The sequence below is a fragment of the Etheostoma cragini genome, chromosome 4 (genome assembly GCF_013103735.1).
Source record: "Etheostoma cragini isolate CJK2018 chromosome 4, CSU_Ecrag_1.0, whole genome shotgun sequence".
Taxonomy (NCBI): Eukaryota; Metazoa; Chordata; class Actinopteri; order Perciformes; family Percidae; genus Etheostoma; species Etheostoma cragini.
The window spans coordinates 2,782,863-2,802,100 of record NC_048410.1 but is presented as its reverse complement, the minus strand read 5'-3'; the positions used below and the strand labels follow the sequence as shown (position 1 = coordinate 2,802,100).

General features: G+C 41.2%; 1 protein-coding gene across 4 annotated transcripts in view; it reads right to left on the bottom strand.

Annotated features, from left to right (window-relative positions):
- The window catches only part of mtss1 (MTSS I-BAR domain containing 1), a 68,375-nt gene that overhangs the window by 19,499 nt on the left and 29,638 nt on the right, over positions 1-19,238 (bottom strand). For all 4 annotated transcript variants that reach the window (XR_004656221.1, XR_004656222.1, XM_034868480.1 and 1 more), the window contains exons 4-10: positions 16,958-17,042; positions 16,160-16,251; positions 15,603-15,677; positions 4,711-4,868; positions 4,337-4,444; positions 3,763-3,860; positions 3,424-3,502 (exon numbers count right to left, since the gene is read on the bottom strand). Coding sequence is in view for 2 of the 4 variants with exons in the window: in XM_034868480.1 (XP_034724371.1) it covers positions 3,424-3,502; positions 3,763-3,860; positions 4,337-4,444; positions 4,711-4,868; positions 15,603-15,677; positions 16,160-16,251; positions 16,958-17,042 (695 nt within the window). In the remaining 2 variants the exon portion in view is untranslated. The remainder of the gene's footprint in view (positions 1-3,423; positions 3,503-3,762; positions 3,861-4,336; positions 4,445-4,710; positions 4,869-15,602; positions 15,678-16,159; positions 16,252-16,957; positions 17,043-19,238) is intronic.

The following is a 19,238-nucleotide window of genomic DNA, read 5'->3' as shown; positions in this document are numbered from 1 at the left end:
TTAGTGGTCCCCTAATACTGTATCTGAAGTCTATTTTATATAGACCTTAGTGGTCCCCTAATACTGTATCTGAAGTCTTTGATTGAATGACAGCAGTAACTTTTGAGCAGGAGAGAGAGGGTGAGGGGGCAAATCAGAGAAAGGGGGAGGTAACCTCGCTCCTTATGACCTCATAAGGGTCAAGAGTCCATTTAGGTCCATCCGAGCTTTCATTTTCTCAAAGACAGCAGGATACCCAGGGCTCGGTTTACACCTATCACCATTTCTAGCCACTGGGGGGCCATAGGCAGTCTGGGGGAACTCACATTAATGTTAAAATACCTCAAGTGAAATTTTCATGTCATGTGACCTTTAAAGATACGCCGTGAAGAGCTTTCGTTAACTGAATTATCTCACATCTTTCTTGTGGATCTTCATTTTGAAAGCACACAAACTTGGTTTATTTTCATCGTTACTCAACAGGTAAAGATCACAGGACTGCAGACAAGACAACACTGACAGCGATATTAACACTCGTATAAACTACACCACATGACGACATGACCGAGTGACCTCTGGTGACCAGTCCAGGCTGACCGTCACCGTCAGGCTGTTTGACATGTTGCTTGCCGCAGTTTCAACACCCTTTTCTGTCATAACAACAAAACACTTTAGAGCTGAAATAAAAATCAACTATTTGGTTCCAGCTTCTCAAACGAGGATTGCTTCTTTCCTATGTTTTATATGATTGTAAACTGAATAACTTTGGCTTTAAGACTCCTGAGCCGACCGTGTAAGCTTATTACAGATGTCACCTTATGCTGTGCAAAATGTATTTAATTTTTTTACTATTTTCTGACATTTTATAGATTAATTGAGAAAGTAAAATGCTGAAAACTGTTATAACTAGACTGATAAACGCGGATACATCATCCGATATGAGCTTGTCGCAGACATATCGGTATTAAATATTACCAATAAATGGTAGGAGAGAAGAAGCAAACATGTCTTTGGGGTCATTTTGGCCGCGTTTACATTCATCATTCAAAGAGACTCGCATCACGATAAAATCCAGATGAGATTTGTGCATCCCTTTAAAATAACTTCTCTTTTATCCTGTCAAATCTGACACATGCACATTAAAAAGTGCATGAAAAAAAATGAACTGTCATTTAACAGAACCTTTTTCATTTGAAATAATAAACAACCTTTTGGTCACTTCTGACCCATGTTGCAATAGTTTTGAATTGTGAAGAACGTGGTTTGTGTTACTGACTTTAAAAAGAGAGCTGCACCTCAAAGTGTGAAATAACAAAAATCAACAATTAAATCACATATTAAAGATCTTTTGTGCGACTTTAACGGAGTCAGGTGTTGTTTGGAGACTACGAGCTAAAAGCAAAAGACGTTGCAGCTTTAACTATTAAACTAATATAATTGTCAGTCAAATACGTACTGAAAGACAAATAATGTATCAGAAGACAACACGACAGACTCAAAGATACAGACAATAAATACAAAACGTTAAAAAAAGACACTGTGAACAGAAAATATACCATCAATACACAGTCAGGCGACCACTCAGACAAAACCTAATCACTCTACAAGTGAACACACACAAATGTATGTTTTATGGAATAGGATTTGGAAATTAATCTAAAATGACTCCAGATTTTATGGGATAAAACCAGAGCAGAATTAGGGATATATGAGGTTTAACCTGAGACAATTGGAGTGGAAAACACAAAAAAAGGTGGACTCAAAGGGTAAGGAATCAGCGTTGGCTGATGGGAAACACGAGGAATAAAACGGTAAAACAGCGGGAGGTAATGTGAGATGGAGATTTAAACCGGTGGAAGACAAACGGTGAAGACACAGGACGGTACTCGGGTTGGGAGGAATGTAATAGTTTTTTTTTCTCCTCACGGTGGTGATATCCCTGCGGCTAACGCGGCGGCTCAGCGCGGGGCGGTGGCCATGGTCAGCAGCGTAACCGTAGCGACCACGGCTGCCCGGGCGACCGAGGCGAGAGGGGGAGTTCCCTTCGCTGAGGGAGCGCCCGGTTTCATCACAGCCAATCAGCAGATAGGGGGAGGAGCAGCGCTACACACAGGAGAGGGTTAGAGTGTCGTGTAGTCCTGGTCACAGTAAAAAGGCTTTCATTTTGAAGATCCTCAAAGCTTACAGTGTCACTTTAAAGTGGGCGTGTCGGGTGCTGGGGGTTGTGTGTTTGTGTGTGTGTGTGTGTGTGTGTGTGTTGGCTTTTAACACCAGGTAGAGTGATGATTTTATGTGTTTACCGTTACCACATGCCGCTAGTGCATTTTATTGTTTTTATTTTAGTATACCTTATTATATTTGTGCTTTTATTGTGTTATCTATTTATTCTGTATGATCATTTTGTGCAGCACTTTGGAAACCTTGTGTTTGTTAAAATTGTGCTATATAAATAAAGTGGATTGGATTCGATTGGATTGTGTGTGTGTGTGTGTGTGTGTATTTCAGTGAAATGTACCTTAAGATAATAAGATATCAAACTTGTTTAAACAGAATTGGCATCGTAGTGGGATTCAAACTTCTGGCATGGCTGCCAGGGTTCATCCGGGGGTCTGGGTATGGGAGATGAACCTTTGCCAGCCTAGGCCTCGGGGGGGCGGGGGGGGGGGAGGAGGTGTAGGTTAGCAGGTGTGAGCAGCTGGGTGCTTGGGGTTTGTGCTGTTACGTGGTGTATTGGTTTGTGTAATGTGGCCTCAACTTTGTGAACTGTTGATGTACTACATTAGTATACATTGTATTTGCTGCATGACTGTGTAAGTCTCTATGTAGTTCTTTTAAAAATGATATTTGGATTATTTGTTTTAGAAAGGCTTGACTAAGGACTGGAGTTTCAAATTAGCCTATTGGCTAAATTAGCCTATTGGCTTTTATGCAACACATCTACATATATTGTTATGGCCTTTACTGTAACAATTATGTATTTAATACTGTCCGCTGCATTGTTCCTGACAAATGCATTGATGTTAAAAATAAAATAAATAAAAAAACTTTATCAAAACTTTTCAGTTTGGCTAAAGTTAGATAGCTCTCTGAGTATCACTCATGTTCAGAACATGGCCAAAAGTGTGCGGACACCTGCACATTTTACCCATTTGTCATATATATATATATATATATACTGTATATATACGTAATGTGAGAAAGGGTTGGTCATCTAAATAGTTCAGCTATTTTTGAGGATAAAATCATTAAGATATTGACAGAAATTCCGAGCTAATATGCTTTAAACAATGAAACAGTTCAGGTAAAGCAAAATGGAGAATAGTTTGTTTGTGTGTGTGTGTGTGTGTGTGTGTGTGTGTGTGTGTGTGTGTGTGTGTGCGCGCGCGCGTGTGTGTATGTGTGTGCGCGTGTGTGTATGTGTGTGTGTGTGTGTGTGTTAGTTACCTGGATGTGTACTCCATCAACAGCACAGCTGATGGAGTCCAAGGAGGGAACATGTCTCACTGATCCAGACTGGTAGTTACTACGGAAAAAACCCACAAACAATCCCAGGTGTTAGGATTAACACTAACACCAACAGACAGACGCTCTCTTAAACTAATACAAATTAAACTGAAATGTTGAAATCAAATACTAAAGAGCCATGTTTTTAAAAAATACACTAAGGGTCTGTTCAAACTGTACAGAAAAGTGACTAAATGTATTCTGATTTTGTTTATTTAATTTAAAAAAAAGTCCAACTAATGTCTAAATGATTTTAGGCACAAGCAGCGTGCATCTTACCTGCTGATGCTGCTCTTTCTGGACAGAGTGTTACTGGGAGAAGCTGGGGGTGTCTGATAGCTGTAGTTGAAATCTGACCCGTTCAGGTCCAATATCACCTGAATAACACAAATTAACACACAATGAATGATTAATAATGCCCCTCGAAACTTTCAAGGTTCAGTAATTTCATTGATTCGCTGGTTGCTGTAGTTTTGTCAAACGTCAATCAGACTATTTGTCAGCGGTGGATTAACCCACACCTGGTGCTCTAGGCAGCAGGACAGTGTGTGTGAGTCAACATAAAGTGCAATTTGTGTGTTTATGGCAATGAAGGAGCAGCAACAGTGTGGCTGCTTGATGTGTTTTGAATAGTTTTTGGGCAACAATGGAGCTGTATGGCAGAGAGGAAGAGGATATAGAGTATATCAGACTTTGGCTAGACACACGATACTTGTGTGTATTAGTGTATCAAGAAAAATATAGAGTATCACCTGAGCTAACCTTGCTGTTTGTTCCAGTAGGGGAGCAACAAATGTAACGTTTGGGCCCTGAGGGTGGCACTGAAGGAAATGTCTGAGGAAGAGGAGAGTACCTGCTCGCTGGCAGCTGGGAGTTTATTGGGCTCAGCTGTCAGGTTGGTGAGATCTTCCAGAATAGTCTGCAGGTGGGTCACCTCACCCAACATGTTGATCTCATGGTCCTACACACACACACACACACACACACACACACACACACACACACACACACAATCTTTATTTATATAGCACATTTAAAACAGCATAAGCAGAAATGTAAGACAAAACATTTTAAAACCAATATCAAAAAAGAATAAAGTTACGCTCCTCTTACTTAACTCCCTCTTAAATTATTAAATATTCTAATTAAACAGGCTATAATGGTTATAACATTCTCACACGCACACGCACACACACACACACACAAACACACACACACACAACTGACCAGTACAGGCTTCAGCATGCTGACAAAGCTGCAGTAGCGCGCCCTTTCTTCTATTAGCGCCCTGCACACGGCCCGTTTCTCTGTCTCCTCCAGGACGGCGTAACGCACGTTGACGTCCTGCAGCGCGCTGTCCAGCTGGCCTCTCACCTCGTCCTTCCCTACAGAAACACACGCAGGAAGAACTGATGAAGATCCAGGGAGAGGAACTAAAATCATGCACATCAGACCCTATGACAACACAGGAAGTGTATTCACCGAGATCTCGAACGGCCTCATCTTACTCCTCCTTATATAAGCGGATACTCTGACTAGGATACCAGAGTTACAGTGTCATCATTTACACTCAGTCTGTGGTACCCAGAAAGGACCAGCAGGGGTCAGCACAGCACAATGCACGCACACACAAAATCACAATACTAGAGCAGTAGCAAAAAACAGTAATTCTGAAGACAATCTGATAGAGAAGGTGTGTATCACTGTGATCAGGCCACTCTGAACAGGTGAGTTTTGAGGTGGGGTTTAAACGTAATTACAGTGTCAGACTGTCGAATGTGTGAGGGCAGGGAGTTCCAGAGCCCGGGAGCAGGTGAAAGCACCCATGGTTTGGCTAGTATCTGAAGCTGAATCAATCAAACTCTTAATCAGAAGCAGAAGTTTTCAGACCTCATGGAGAGACACTGACTGAGCTAAATGTGTGGTAGTGTGTTGATCTGGTCTGAGCCCGGTGGGTTCATCAAGAAAGACCACCCAGCTACGCAAAACACCCACTGAATGTACAGAGTAAGTAAGTCCAGAAGTAGCGGAGGGAGCGCACAGCTCCTACAACATGAAGGAGCTATGTTTTATGTGTGTGTAATATATATATATATTACATGTTATTGCTTCAGTAATAATTAAAACACAGCGTTAGGATCCAGTCTGCTGCATAATATGTTCTTTTACTATTGATAGTGTTTTACCTAGGTTTGTAGAAGACTTACATGCACGTATTTAGCATGCACCTCAAGAAAAGGTTACGTTTTTTAATAAAAGGAAAGGCAATTTGACATAATTTATAACCATCATTATTACCATATCTGTGTCGTAAACAACACTCAAAAAGCTCAAAGACAAAACTTGCTAAAGACGAAGAGACTGGGGAGTAACTACAATCATTACATCTGAGAAAAGTAATTTAGGTTAATTCATTTGGCTAAAGTGGTGCCCAATACAGCTTGGGTGCTGTGGCTAAGCCAGACAACGATAGGGAAAACCCTAGTCTGGATCAACCACAGTACACTTCCAGGAACACTGCCTAACATCCGCCGCCGCCAGATGTTCCGCTCATCTGTTCATGTGTTGCCGTTCTCAAACTCGACCCGGGAAACAACAACCACCTTTGAGCTAGCAAGCAACGTGCTGAAAAAGTTTTGAAGAACATTTTGGAGCGTGCAGCAAGGCAGGCCTGCTTGGTTCTTTTGCAGAATCATTGTAAAGACTTACAAAGAATATGTTTACGCAATTTCCACTCTAACTGGGAGGTTTTGGGACCGATTGATGGAGACGGCTATGGACGAAGTACACATGGCAATACAATAACAATTGAGGTTTAAACATAAATCAAGCTAATTTAAATAGCTGACGTTACTGTATTGTGTGAACGGTTAACTTAATGTAATATTGTATGTGCTGTCTTCTCTTGCGGGGTGCAAATGGGGGCAAGTTCCTTCCTGAGACTATTTTGCAGAGCCACCGTCACTGCATCTGGAGCTTAGCGCCGCCCATGACGATCGTGATTGGTTTAAAGAAACGCCAACACCCCAAAGTGTTTTTTCTCCTATTCCAGAATGTGTGTGTGGTGTAGCCAGACCTTACTCCACAGCACAGTGCGGATAAAGTAGGTCTGGCAACATGAGACTAGGAAAACCCTGACTGTGACAACATTACGTATTTTCTTACTTTACAAGAGTACAACTTTGAATGCAGGACTTTTACTTGTAATGGAGTGTTTTACAATACAATGGAATATTTACATTGCAGTACTGCTACTTTTACTTCAATAAAGTATCTGAATACTTCTTCCACCACTGCATCCTGCTAACACATGAAGGAATTGTTTTTGGTTAAAAAGTTATAACCATCTTATTTCTGAAACTCCAGATCTCTGGGAAACACTCAGGAACCAATCTCTTAATATTTTGAGATATTTTTCAAGCAAACACAGCTCAAACAAAACCTCTTTTCTAACTTCAAGCGAGAGGAAAAAGGCAGAAAAACAGAGACCGTAAATCCAGTGCAAAACAGTGAGAAGCAGTTTCCAAATCTAAACCCACACACTGCAGACTTTGTGTCATACAGCTCAACAACCTAAACACTATCCGGTCACTCAGGTAGGTAGGTAGGTGAGTGTGTGTGTGTGTGTGTGTGTGTGTGTAGGAGGACAGAGGGTTATTTCCATGTTGCTAACAGAAGCTCAGTGTCGGCGTGGTGTTAGTCTGCCTGACGTCTGGCCACTGTGGAAACACACAGACAGGCTGCGTGCTGTCAGACTGTTTCTACAAGGATCTGGCTTGGCACCCACAAAAACACAGACACCTGAACTCATTCGCTCTGTTCAACACAGCGTCAGCTCAGAGTGTCAGAGTTCGCTCTGTTAAAACGGTGAAACACAGTTCAGACAAAGCTGACTCCCACCAGCTGGGAAATGTGCTTAAATAACACCTCATGTTTGTCTCCCAACAGGTTATAAGTTACTTTATTTATCCTTCTGTGACTTTTAGAAATAGATCTTGTGGAGATTATAACATTCATGGGTGTTTTTCTCAAAGCTCTGACGTGTCTGACTTGGTAGTAAATGTGACAGAAGTGACTGAAAAGCTAACAACAGTGGCGCCTCATGTCAGCCAAAGCATTAGTAACTTAATCCAAATTTAATTCTACAAACGTAACCCGACAAGTTATCATGGGAGGGATAGTTTCCCAATGTGTGGCTCTGGGCTACACTGCGCAAATATGATGATCTGTCAGTCAAACAGTGCAGGAAAGACGTCTTGTTATTTCTGTTGGTTTGAGTGTCTTAAAAGGAAACCTTTTTAAATTGAACTCCAGCGGCTTGCTGCTAATTACACAGATCTCCTTATTTTGTTTATTTCAAGCAAAGTAGGATTATATTGCACATTTTTCTTTGTAAGAACAAATCCCACAAACTGGACGAAACCTAACAAGTATCGTGTGTGTACCCAAAGCCTGATTATTCCTCTGTGCCATCAAGCTCCAAAAACTGTTAGAAACACATCACTGTTGCACTGGGTGACTTGTTTCTCCATCTCCATGAACGCACACAAACTGTAGTTTATTCGACTTTGTCTCTATATACGACGTCCCACTTGCAGGATTGCTCTGACGACGCCAGAAATTCTCCCCGATTTCACTCATTTTGGCCAGATGTCCGTGTGTTGGAATTTTAAAGATTTATGAGGACTCTGGTTACCTACTCCTCAGATCTCCGCAGGGTGAATCCAGACAGCTAGCTAGACTATCTGTCCAATCTGACAAAACAAGTTCCTTCCCGAGGCTATTTTGAAGCGCCATGGTGGCTCTGTCTGACGGTTAGCACCGCCCGTGATGATTGTGATTGGTTTAAAGAAATGCCAATAAACCAGAGCATGTTTTTCTCCCATCCTGGAATGCTGCTAGCCAGACCCTCCTCCACAGCGCTGTGGGGGAAGGTCTGGCCAAGAGAGACCAATTTTTCCTTAATCTCATCCACAACATCCCGCTGTTGGAAATACTCAGAGCACCAAATGTGTGTTAATTCAGGCTGCACAATATATTGTTTTTTTATCGTTATCTCAATATCAACTTGTGTAATCCCAAAAGATTTTATGAGTTAGTTGAAAGAAAATACCAGTAGAAAACTAAACATAAAATGGAACTCATTTTTTTGGTGACGCTGTATGTGTTCAATTCATAGTTCAATTTGTTAAATAAAATGTTAGAACTTTTTTTATTTAATTCAACAAGCAATTTATCTGTATTGTGTTTTGGCGGAATCCGGAAAGAAGCAGAATTGAGTACACTTTAATATCTATTTATCAAAAGTAATGCGCCTTTTGCGATAGTAATCAATGTTATTGCATAATGTCCTCCCATTGTGCGGCCCCTAGTGTTAATCCGCGGCTGAAAATAGTCCCCAACAAACGCTCTATTATCTCCAGTTTGAGTAAGGTTTGGCACAAACCGCGGTGACCAGCTGTTTTTGGTAATTACAAGGCTTCACATTTTTGAGACTTATGAAAAATACTTATCCTCACATATTAGGAAGTCATTGAGAAACAGACTAACACGCTGCTGGCCTAAGTCTTTTCATGGGAGTTACTGATATAAAAAATATGGAGGCCAAAAATCACAAGACCTCAAATATACACAAAATATACGTTGACTGAGGAGAGATAGACATGTTTATTGACTGAATGGTTTATGACCATCCCTTGGAGCGACTACAAAAGGACTTTAGGCACGAAGAGTAAGAGTGTTACAACCCCTCAACACTTCAGAGCCGCATTGGTTGCACTTTCTTTAGCCATAAACCAGTCTGTTAGCATTTCTTTCTCACTCACAGGTCCTGGTAGCCTCAGGCTGGGTTATACCAGGAATCACTGAGAGAGAGAGAGAGAGAGAGAGAGAGAGAGAGAGAGAGAGAGAGAGAGAGAGAGAGAGAGAGAGAGAGAGAGAGAGAGAGAGAGAGAGAGAGAGAGAGAGAGATGGATGCATGGGTTGTTGCGTATTTCAGATTAAAGCAACCACAGACTGTTTGGATGATGACTGCGGTTTATTCCGAGGAATCTAACCCTCACCCTGTTCATGTTGTGTTCATTTACACAACTACAGAGGTTAGATTAGGTTACCAGATCTGGTCCAGTATGTTATTCTTTTAGGAATATTTGTTTGGCATTTTTAGGCCTTTAATTGACAGGACAGCTGAAGACATGAAAGGGGAGAGAGAGACTGGAATCTAACCCGGGCCCGCTGCGTCGAGGAGTAAACATATATATATATATATATATATATATATATATATGAGCGCCCGTTCTACCAACTGAGCTATCTGGGCGCCCAGTTTGTCTAAGTGAATTACTACCAGTACGTCTTAATGAATTTAGACATACTGAAGACCGGTTCCGGTCTGAATTCATTCTAATTAAATTATGATGTAAATAATAAACAGTCTGTAGTGACACACACATGCTGCTCCATGTTTAATGTGCCTTCTGCTGACGCCTACAGCTAACAATATGTTTTAATCGCAATGACTAAGATTTCAAACTCACTAACAGCAATCTTAGTGATGGAACTGCTGCTTTCAAATGCTTCTTCATCCAAACATCTAGACCATCTGTGTCCAACACTGATAACATCATCAACGTCAGACAGGTGGGCCAGTGTAGTTCAGGGCCCTGCTCAGCGCAGACAAAACGCCACAACGCGTTTTTAAATACTAAAACGGGGGGTGCGTTGAACCCCTTGTTGTGTGCAAGTTTACAGACACGTCTCTGCTGATTGGGAAATTTTCATTTGTGCAATTTACTAATTTATCTGCAATTATTATATAATACGCTTTGCCATCTAAATGATCTAGTCCTATTAAATGATTTTAAGGCCATGTTAAAATGCCGTGTTATTCAAAAATGCAACTGCCACACGTGGCCTGTTCCTTTCTTCCATGTGTGATTTTGACTATGCTGTTGTTGTTGTTGTTTTTTTATTGTAACTGGTAACGGTCTCGGCCAGGTCTTCCTCGGAAAAGAGATTTCAATCTCATGGGACTTCCTGGTTAAATAAAGGTTAAATAAAATAGAAAAATGCCCTTCTACAATACATTTATGGAGACTGTATAAGGCGTAATCTATTTTAGTCTTATTTAATGTACAGACACTTTGTTTTTATTTTACTGTAAGACCGGTACTTCTTGGTTTGACACTTTACTTTCTTTGTTTACTGTTTATGCCACTTGTACTCTTCTCTATCTCTGCTCTCGTCTTTGCTGTTGCAAACCGCAGTTTTCCCACTAAGGGACAAATAAAGGTTTTATCTCATCGCCTGTGACAATAAACAAGAGAGAGACACACCCGCCACACGGGGGGGGGGGGGAAACATGACTCAAAGCCAGTTGCACAACATTGCACACCGTTGCACGCCGTTTCGGGGAAACGTGTCGTTCAACCAGGAAACCATGGCAACATGGCGCGGACCGTTTTAAGACTGAAGTGTCCCAGTTGATAAGGGGTTTCTACGGAACTCACTGAAGCAAGTCGAGACATGAAGAGGCTGTATGCAAAAACAACACAAAAACATATGGAGATTCAAATAAGAACATTTGACACACCCTTCCTCCTTTCTCCTCACGCCATCTCACTCGCTTCATGCTGTTTTCCTCCTGTAACTTCTGTCTGACCTTCTTCCCTCTCTTCCTATACTCCCTTACTCCTCCCATTCAGCGTTTCTCCTCTTCTTAACTTCTTCCAAACTTTCTTCTTCTCGTCCTCTGTCGGTGTCTTCTCTCATCCAAACTCTTTCTCCCGCAACATCTTTGTCCTTTGTCTTCTCTCCTTATTTCCACGTTTGTCCTTTTACTCCATCCTGTTCTACCTCAACTTCTCCTCATCCTGCTTTCTTCTATTTTCTTTCATCAACATCCTCAGCACTTTTTAGATTTTATGTGCATCCCCTTGTTCTTCTCTTCCCCTCTGTTTCCTTATGTGTCAGTCTCCACTTGAGCCACATGACATCACATCTTTCCTTCTACTCCTCATTTGCAGTCCATCATCCCCCTGTTCTTCAATGCAACCACTCGAAAAAGATATCATTACATCATCCATCCATCTTTAACCTCCTCTTCTTCATCCTTTGCTTGGAGTTGGGAATTTCCCTTTTTTATTGTCTCTATCATATGTACATTTCCTTTTCTCTTTCTTTATACAAACCTCTCTCCTTGTCCTCTCTCTCCCTTGTCTTTCTAACCACATTGACCGCTGTGGAGTCATGGCGAGGATCCAACCCTCCCTCCATTCATCCTTGTCTTGTCCTCCCTTCTCTGTATAGCCACATGGAGGAAAATGTCAGCAGCCATCTTTGATCTTTTCATCCTTCTATCCTCTTCTTCATTCGTCTATACTTAAGTTCTTCAATAACCTCTGGTGCAGCTAAATCTGGGACCTGAATAAAACCTGGGACGCAGGGCTATATTGTAGTTATTCTTTACTTCAAAGACAGAGTTGTATGCTTGGTTTTGGACCAAGTGAAAGGGTTTCTGAAAAGCACACAAGTGCCTAATAATGGGTCATTCTTCTTTGGTGACATGTTTTAGTGGCAGTAACACTACACAAATTGCAGCATCTCATAAATATTATGAATTTAGTCCCGTTGCTACTACTAGTCTAGTCTCTCATTGCCAACTCTATCACCACAGCACTGTGGATTGAGGTCTGGCTAAACCACACATGCATTCTGGGAAAGGTACATACAGTACATACAGTGATGTAAGCTATTAGCTGGATACATGGTTAAACGTCATTTGCTCTTACCAGTGAGTGTATAGACGTGTGTACTTCGTCCACAGCAATCCCACTAATCGGCCCCAAAACGTCCCAGTTAGAGAGTTAATACCGTAAACATAGTCTTTTTACAGGAACCAAGGAGGCCTGCCTTGTTGTGCTATTCAAATTTTCTTTAAAACACGCCATTTTTAGCATGTCCCTTGACTTTTTTTTGTTTTCCGTAGCAAATGGAGTTTGAGAACAGCAACACATGCCGTTACATACTTAGTTTCTGTCAGGACAAACATGAGGTGATCTCCGTAAGAACTGGGGAAGTGTATGACCTGCTTTCAGCCCATTCATCTCAGCAACAGCAATGGACATAATGGACATAAGAGCGCTGTTTAAGTTTTTTTGCACAAATCAAAGGTTTCCTCTCAGCCCAACTGTGTGTATGTGTAGCAGAATGGGATAACCAATAGCATATTTATGTCTGTCGTTCTATTCCCTCGACTCTCCTACCACTCTGCATCAGTGAAGTGGTTACACACCACATAATGACAGAACACACACACACACACACACACACACACAGAGAGAGAGAGAGTGATTAGTGATGGAACAGATGTTTACTGTTAAGAAGTTTTTCTTTACTCTATTACACTACATATGTTTTTTTGCAACAGTCCAAAAAAAGGAGAATGAACTGAGAAAAGTGAGCCTTGAGAAAATAAAATAAAATAAAATATAAATCTTCTATAAAAAATAGAAAAGAAAAGGCTTGTGGGAGTTTCTGGATAGCAGGATTCAGAAGAAAGCAGTTAAAAATAGAGAGTTAAACATAGTGAAGTGTAACTGTGAGACTGGGGGGGCGTTACGTTCAGCTGCAGACTAGATGGAAGACAGTATACTCAACACAGCTATCCACACAACGTATCTGAGAATAACCTGACCCCCCCCCCCCCCCCATAGCATCAAATAACTGATAAAAAACTAACTTATCAGTAAAATGAACACTTTAAGCATCAGCTTAATCAGAACTACTTCAATTGTGAGAAACCCTCTTTGGGAACCATTTATTTGTGTGTACTTCAACTTTTTAACATGGAGGGGGGCGGGGTTCATGACCTATACTGCAGCCAGTCACAAAAGGGGCGATCCAGATGTTTTGGGTTCCTTTATACGGCCTATGAATCAACCCCTGGTCTGAACTTGGTAGTGATTTATAAGACTGCCTGCAGTCCACACCTGTCTCCGCTGTAAATGTGCAGCATATTATGAAGCGCAAAATCCAACAACAGAGACCCCGGACTGATGAGCAACTGAAGTCGTACATCAGGGAAGAATGGGAAAAGAAGTCTGCCTACAAAGCTTCAACAATTAGTGTCCTCATTTGCCAAATGCTCACTGAGTGTTGTTAAACCAACACTTTGTGTACCTCTAAATAATGTTTCCAACACTGTTTCATGGTGAACAGCTTCCAACCTGAAGAAGGGGGACCAAAGTGGGAAAACCTCTTTTCTAGTGTTCAAGTCAATTTTGTTTAGCATCAATTCATAACAAGAGTTATCTCAAGACACTTTACAGTTAGAGCAGATCTAGAAGACACTCTATAATTTACAAGGACACACAGCAATTCTAGTAATTCCCCCCAGAGCAAGCATTTAATGTGACAGTGGCGGGGAAAAACTCCCTTTTAGGAAGAAACCTTGGACACACCCGGGTTCTTGGTAGGTGGTGTCAGACGGTGCCGGTTGGGGTTGTGATGAATAGTGGCAATAACAGTCACAATGTAAAAATAAAGGAACAGTGACTACAAATGGTAGTTGTAGTAGTTTGTAGCATAGCAGGGCACCGCATGTTGTAACATGGCACATCAGGGCGTAGCAGGGCACCGCAGAGGCATATAACTTATATTATGGTTACCTACTTTTGCTTTATAACTTTAATTACATATTCAATTTAATATTAAAGTCACTTATTTACATTGCAGTATTGTTCTTTGTACTATGGCAACCACACTTTACTTTACAAAACCTTTATTTGACACCACTTTACTTTACTTCAGTCTACCTTTCTGCTCTTGTCTGCCTGTTTTTCTTGTGTGTTTACTTTTTTTTATTTTTTTTTGCTGTTATTGTTGAAGAATGCTACTGTAACAAAGGAATTTCCCCGATGTGGGATAAATAAAGTATTATCTTATCTTATCTTATCAAAATTCAAACAAACACAAAAACAAAGGTTTATTAGGTTGAACATTAAATATCTTATCTTTGTAGGGTATTAAATTGAATATAGGTTGAAAAGACTTGAAATCCTTCTTCATTGTAATTTATTCATTCATATGTACACACACATACGAGGGTGGGTAAGTAATGTGTAGTGTAACACTGGTAACACCAACTGTAGGGGCAAACCTACTTGTATCAAGTGTTTGCTGTTAAGTCCAGAGTCGAGTAAAAATGAACAAGTCCCAAGTCAAGTGTAGGTTTTGATCTCTGATGAGCTAAACAAAACAATCTGTAAAAACAGCAGAAAGAAATGACCGACTTTCCCGGCTCTAAACTAGACTAAACGAAAGGTGACTGTGGCAGTTATTTAAGCAAAGTGTTTCTGAGGGATTACTCGGAGCGTAGGGTGACTGACAGGAGGCAGAGCATAACAAAACAGCAGCAGAGATGTGAAAACACTTATCTCAGCAGAATAAGGGAAGGATCAAACAGACTCGTGGTAACTGTGGAGGATTATCTCACTCTGTGGAAGACAGCTCCCATATTAAGCAGGTGGCTTCTTCTTTTCCTGAAGTAAACAAGCCCTCTGCAGCTTAGCCGCCAACCTACAAACCAGGGCTGTGGTGTAATACTCGAGTCCGGCCTTGGACTCAGGACGGATTCTCTAAGGTCTCGGACTCGGTGGTATATTTGGACTTGGACTGGTCTCGGCCTCTCCCACTGGTCTTAGCAACTATGGTTTTTGGTCTCAACCGAGTCCAGGTGCTTTTATTATTTTAGTTTTAATAATATTGGAGGGAAAGTGAAACACTGGCCACCAGTCACAGACTAGATTAGAGATAGATTATCTGCATCTGCATGCCCTGCTAACGGTATTGCCATTCATTTTCATTGATTCACACACACACACTGGTTACAGAAATCACCAGGAATTTTTTTTCCTGTCCTGGACTTGGTCTTGACTTGCTCTCGACTAGTCCTGGTCTTGACCGCAGCCCTGGTACAAACCTCAATGCTATCCTTTCCTGTTCTTGTTTCTGTGTGATATTAGAACTTTATAGACAGATTTAATGTTGCAGTGTTCATTTGAGTGCTGCTGAAAACCTCCTAGATGGGAGCTGAAGGCGGGGTTGGTTGTTTTTCTTACCTTTCTTCACCTTCTTTTGCAGTTTGATAGTGTCCGATGATTTCTTCTTGATGTCCGCTCTGGCCTTCTTGTACTCTAAACAGCAAGAACAAGCCGGCAGTGAGCGTTTGTGTCAGTGTGTGTCTGTGCAGGTGTGTGTGTGTTAGGGCTTAGTAATATATCAATATTACATCAATATTGCAATATGAGACAAGATATTGTCTTAGATCTGATATTTATCGTGATACGGTAAGTGTTTTCTTTCCCTGGCTTTACAGCTTTACAGGCGGCATTACAGTAACGTGATGTCAGTTTCTGAACTCACCTGTCTGTCCTAGATCTTCTATTATTTACCTTTACCCTCTAAGTCATTGAATCTTTTCTGGAGATTATTTATCAAAAATCTCATTGTGTAAATAACATTTTGTTAAAGCACCAATTGTCAACCCTACAATATCGTTGCAATATCGACATCTTGGGTATTTGGTCAAGAACCAATTTGATTCTCTATATTGCCCTATATATTGTGTGTATGTGTGTGTGTGTGTGTGTGTGTGTGTGTTAGCATATTAGCATACCTTTAGCATGGTCTTTGTCCAGTTGATTGGCCACCTTTTTCCACTCCTCCATCTTCAACTCTAGCGGATTGACAAGACCTTCTGAGAGAGCTCTGAAAAAAAAAAAAAGAAGTTTTAAATATTATTAAGTAAATGTTCCCAAAATGTCAGTTCCAGTTATTTGCACTATATGTGTGTACAACTACAGTACAAGTGTACAGGATGTCAAAGTTAAAGCAGGGAGTAGAGGAGCTCAGCAAAAATAACAGTTTAGATGTGCCCTCGTAGACTTAAACCTGCAATAACCGATTGTTTCATATTGTCGTTTGACATTGTTATTACAAAAATTGCAACTACAGGAGCCTAAAAGTTAAGTGTGTGGTGGCCCCCGTGAGGGAGTTGTTGAGTTAAATAATGATAAAAACTGTAAGAATTAACAAAAACAACTTTATTCTTGAATGGAAGAACATTATTAACCTGAGAGCTAAACCGTGTGTGTGTGTGTGTGTGTGTGTGTGCCTCATCTGACTGACAGCTTCTCTAATGACAACAGACAGTAATAGCTGTGATATTGTACAAGTGACAGGGATGACACAAATCCTGCTCACACACACTCTCACACACACACATACACACACACACAATATTTTGTGTGGAATATGTCAACAGTAATTAGAATCTAGTTCCCGCAGTCACAAATGTGTCACCACATCATTCACACCTTCACCTGTTTCACCTTCTCCATACCCGGTGTGTGTGTGTGTGTGTGTGTGTGTGTGTGTGTGTGTGTGTGTGTGTGTGTGTGTGCGTCCGCCTTACGTAGTGAACAGTTTGAGCTTGGACTCGATGCTGCGGTGTCTCATACACATCCTGGTCAGCGCTGAGCCAATCTCCTTGGTGGCACCTGAGAAAAAAACAACAACAAAAAACAATCAGAAGACGAGTTTCATTTTTAAAAGAAACTAAATGGAGTGAAAACAAATAGCCTTTCAAAATATAGCTACAAATATACAACGTGAATAGAACAGGACGTGTTTTAGCATTTAGCTCGTCTAATTTCCAGCAGTGCACTCATGGCATATTAATGCAACATACTGCAAAATAAAAGCTTGAAATGAATGAATAAATGAATGAATATAATATAAATGTCATAATAGGTCAGAGGAAGGGCTGGACAATATTCCCAACAAATCTGATTTACCTCGATAGCAATACATATCCTTTCTCATGTGACTTTACAGTACGACAGATCAGTTAAAGACACCAGGCTTCTGGCTGGTGGACGCCTGTTAGACTGTCATTGGTTGTTGTAGCTACTGTGTTGTCACTCTCTAGACATTCATTTAAGATTGTAATATGAGTGAATTTAGGCATGTCAGATAGTCATTTATTTAAAATGAATGAGTTTATCATTATCAGGTTTTACAGAATAAAAGGAACCTTTTTCCCAAACTATGGATGGATTATTGAACATTAATCAATGTAACAGCAGATTCACATGAAGCCACTTGTAATATAACCCTGATTTAGGTTTTGCCAAATATCTGAACATTAATTCAGATTTGTGCAACATTTGGACGTTGAGAAGATCAGCTGTGTGTGTGTGTGTGTGTGTGTGTGTGTGTGTGTGTGTGTGTATTAGGTTTAACTACATTTGTGGGGTCCAAAAACCGTGAATACGGTATACTTATGGGGTCCTGACAGCTTTGTGGGGACAAAATGCTGGTCCCCATAACTTTAAAGGGCTGTTTGAGGAATAAGACTTGGTTTTAGGAGTAGGGTTAGAATTAAGTTATGGTTAGGGTAAAGGTAAGGGATAAGGTTAGGCATTTAGGTTTGATGGTTAAGGTTAGGGTAAGGGTAAGGGATAAGGTTAGGCATTTAGGTTTGATGGTTAAGGTTAGGCATTTAGGTTTGATGGTTAAGGTTAGGCATTTAGGTTTGATGGTTAAGGTTAGGGTAAGGGTAAGGGAATGCATTATATCAATGACTGGTCCCCACAAAGATAGTGAGACACACTTGTGTGTGCGTGCGTGTTCTTTTTAAACACTAACAGAAAGAAAAGGCCAGTGTGAAACCTGGACTGTACACACTTAACACTCATTTAAAGCACTCCCTCCCTCCATCCCTCCCTCCCTCTCCTGTATGTAATCTAGCCTCCATACACCCATTCTTCCCTTTCTCATTAGTCCCTCACTGCCCTCTATCTGTCCTTCTCCCTCTCTCTTGCTTTCCATCTGTCCCTCTTCTCCGTTCTGTTCAAAAAGAAAACCTCTATAATCAGTCACACATACACAAAACGTGGCAGAGTGCTAGTACACACACACACACACACACACACACACACACACACACACACACACAGGTATGAGCCGTGGGTTAAACGTTGAGGGTGTGGTGCGTTTGCTTTATTTGCCTTTCCCTCCCTGTCGCAGCTCGAAGCTCTGCAAAGATTAAAATAAAAACGGAACTGTGTTGGACGTTAACAGACAGTGAGTTCATTTACTTCTATTGTTTTACAATTATTCCACTAGTGTTCAGATTTTAACAGAGGGTTAGGGTTAGCTTTTTCCGATCAAGACGCATGTGATATGCCGGTATTATTCAGGTTTTAGAAGCATTCTCTGGACATGTGTACTGTACGGCACATTTAACAATATGCGTCTCAACGAGTGGTTTTACCGCAGTTTGCAACAGTGCATGGCCTCTTGCCTGTTTAGCGTCAGCTCTGTGCATTGCTATGGTTGATGTACGCAAACCAGCCAGCCAACCAGCCAGCCAGCCAACCAGCCAGCCAGCCAGCCAACCAACCAGCCAATAAGCCAACCAACCAGCCACCAAACCAACCAACCAGCCAACCAACCAACAAGCCACACAACCAACCAACCAGCCAATAAACCAGGCAGCCAAACAACCAACCAGCCACACAACCAACCAACCAGCCAATAAACCAACCAGCCAGCTAAATAGCCACCCAACCAACCAACCAGCCAATAAACCAACCAGCCAGCCAGCCAACTATCCAACCAACCAGCCAGCCAATCAACCAGCCACACAACCAACCAGCCAGCCAGCCAGCCAACTAGCCAACCACCCAGCC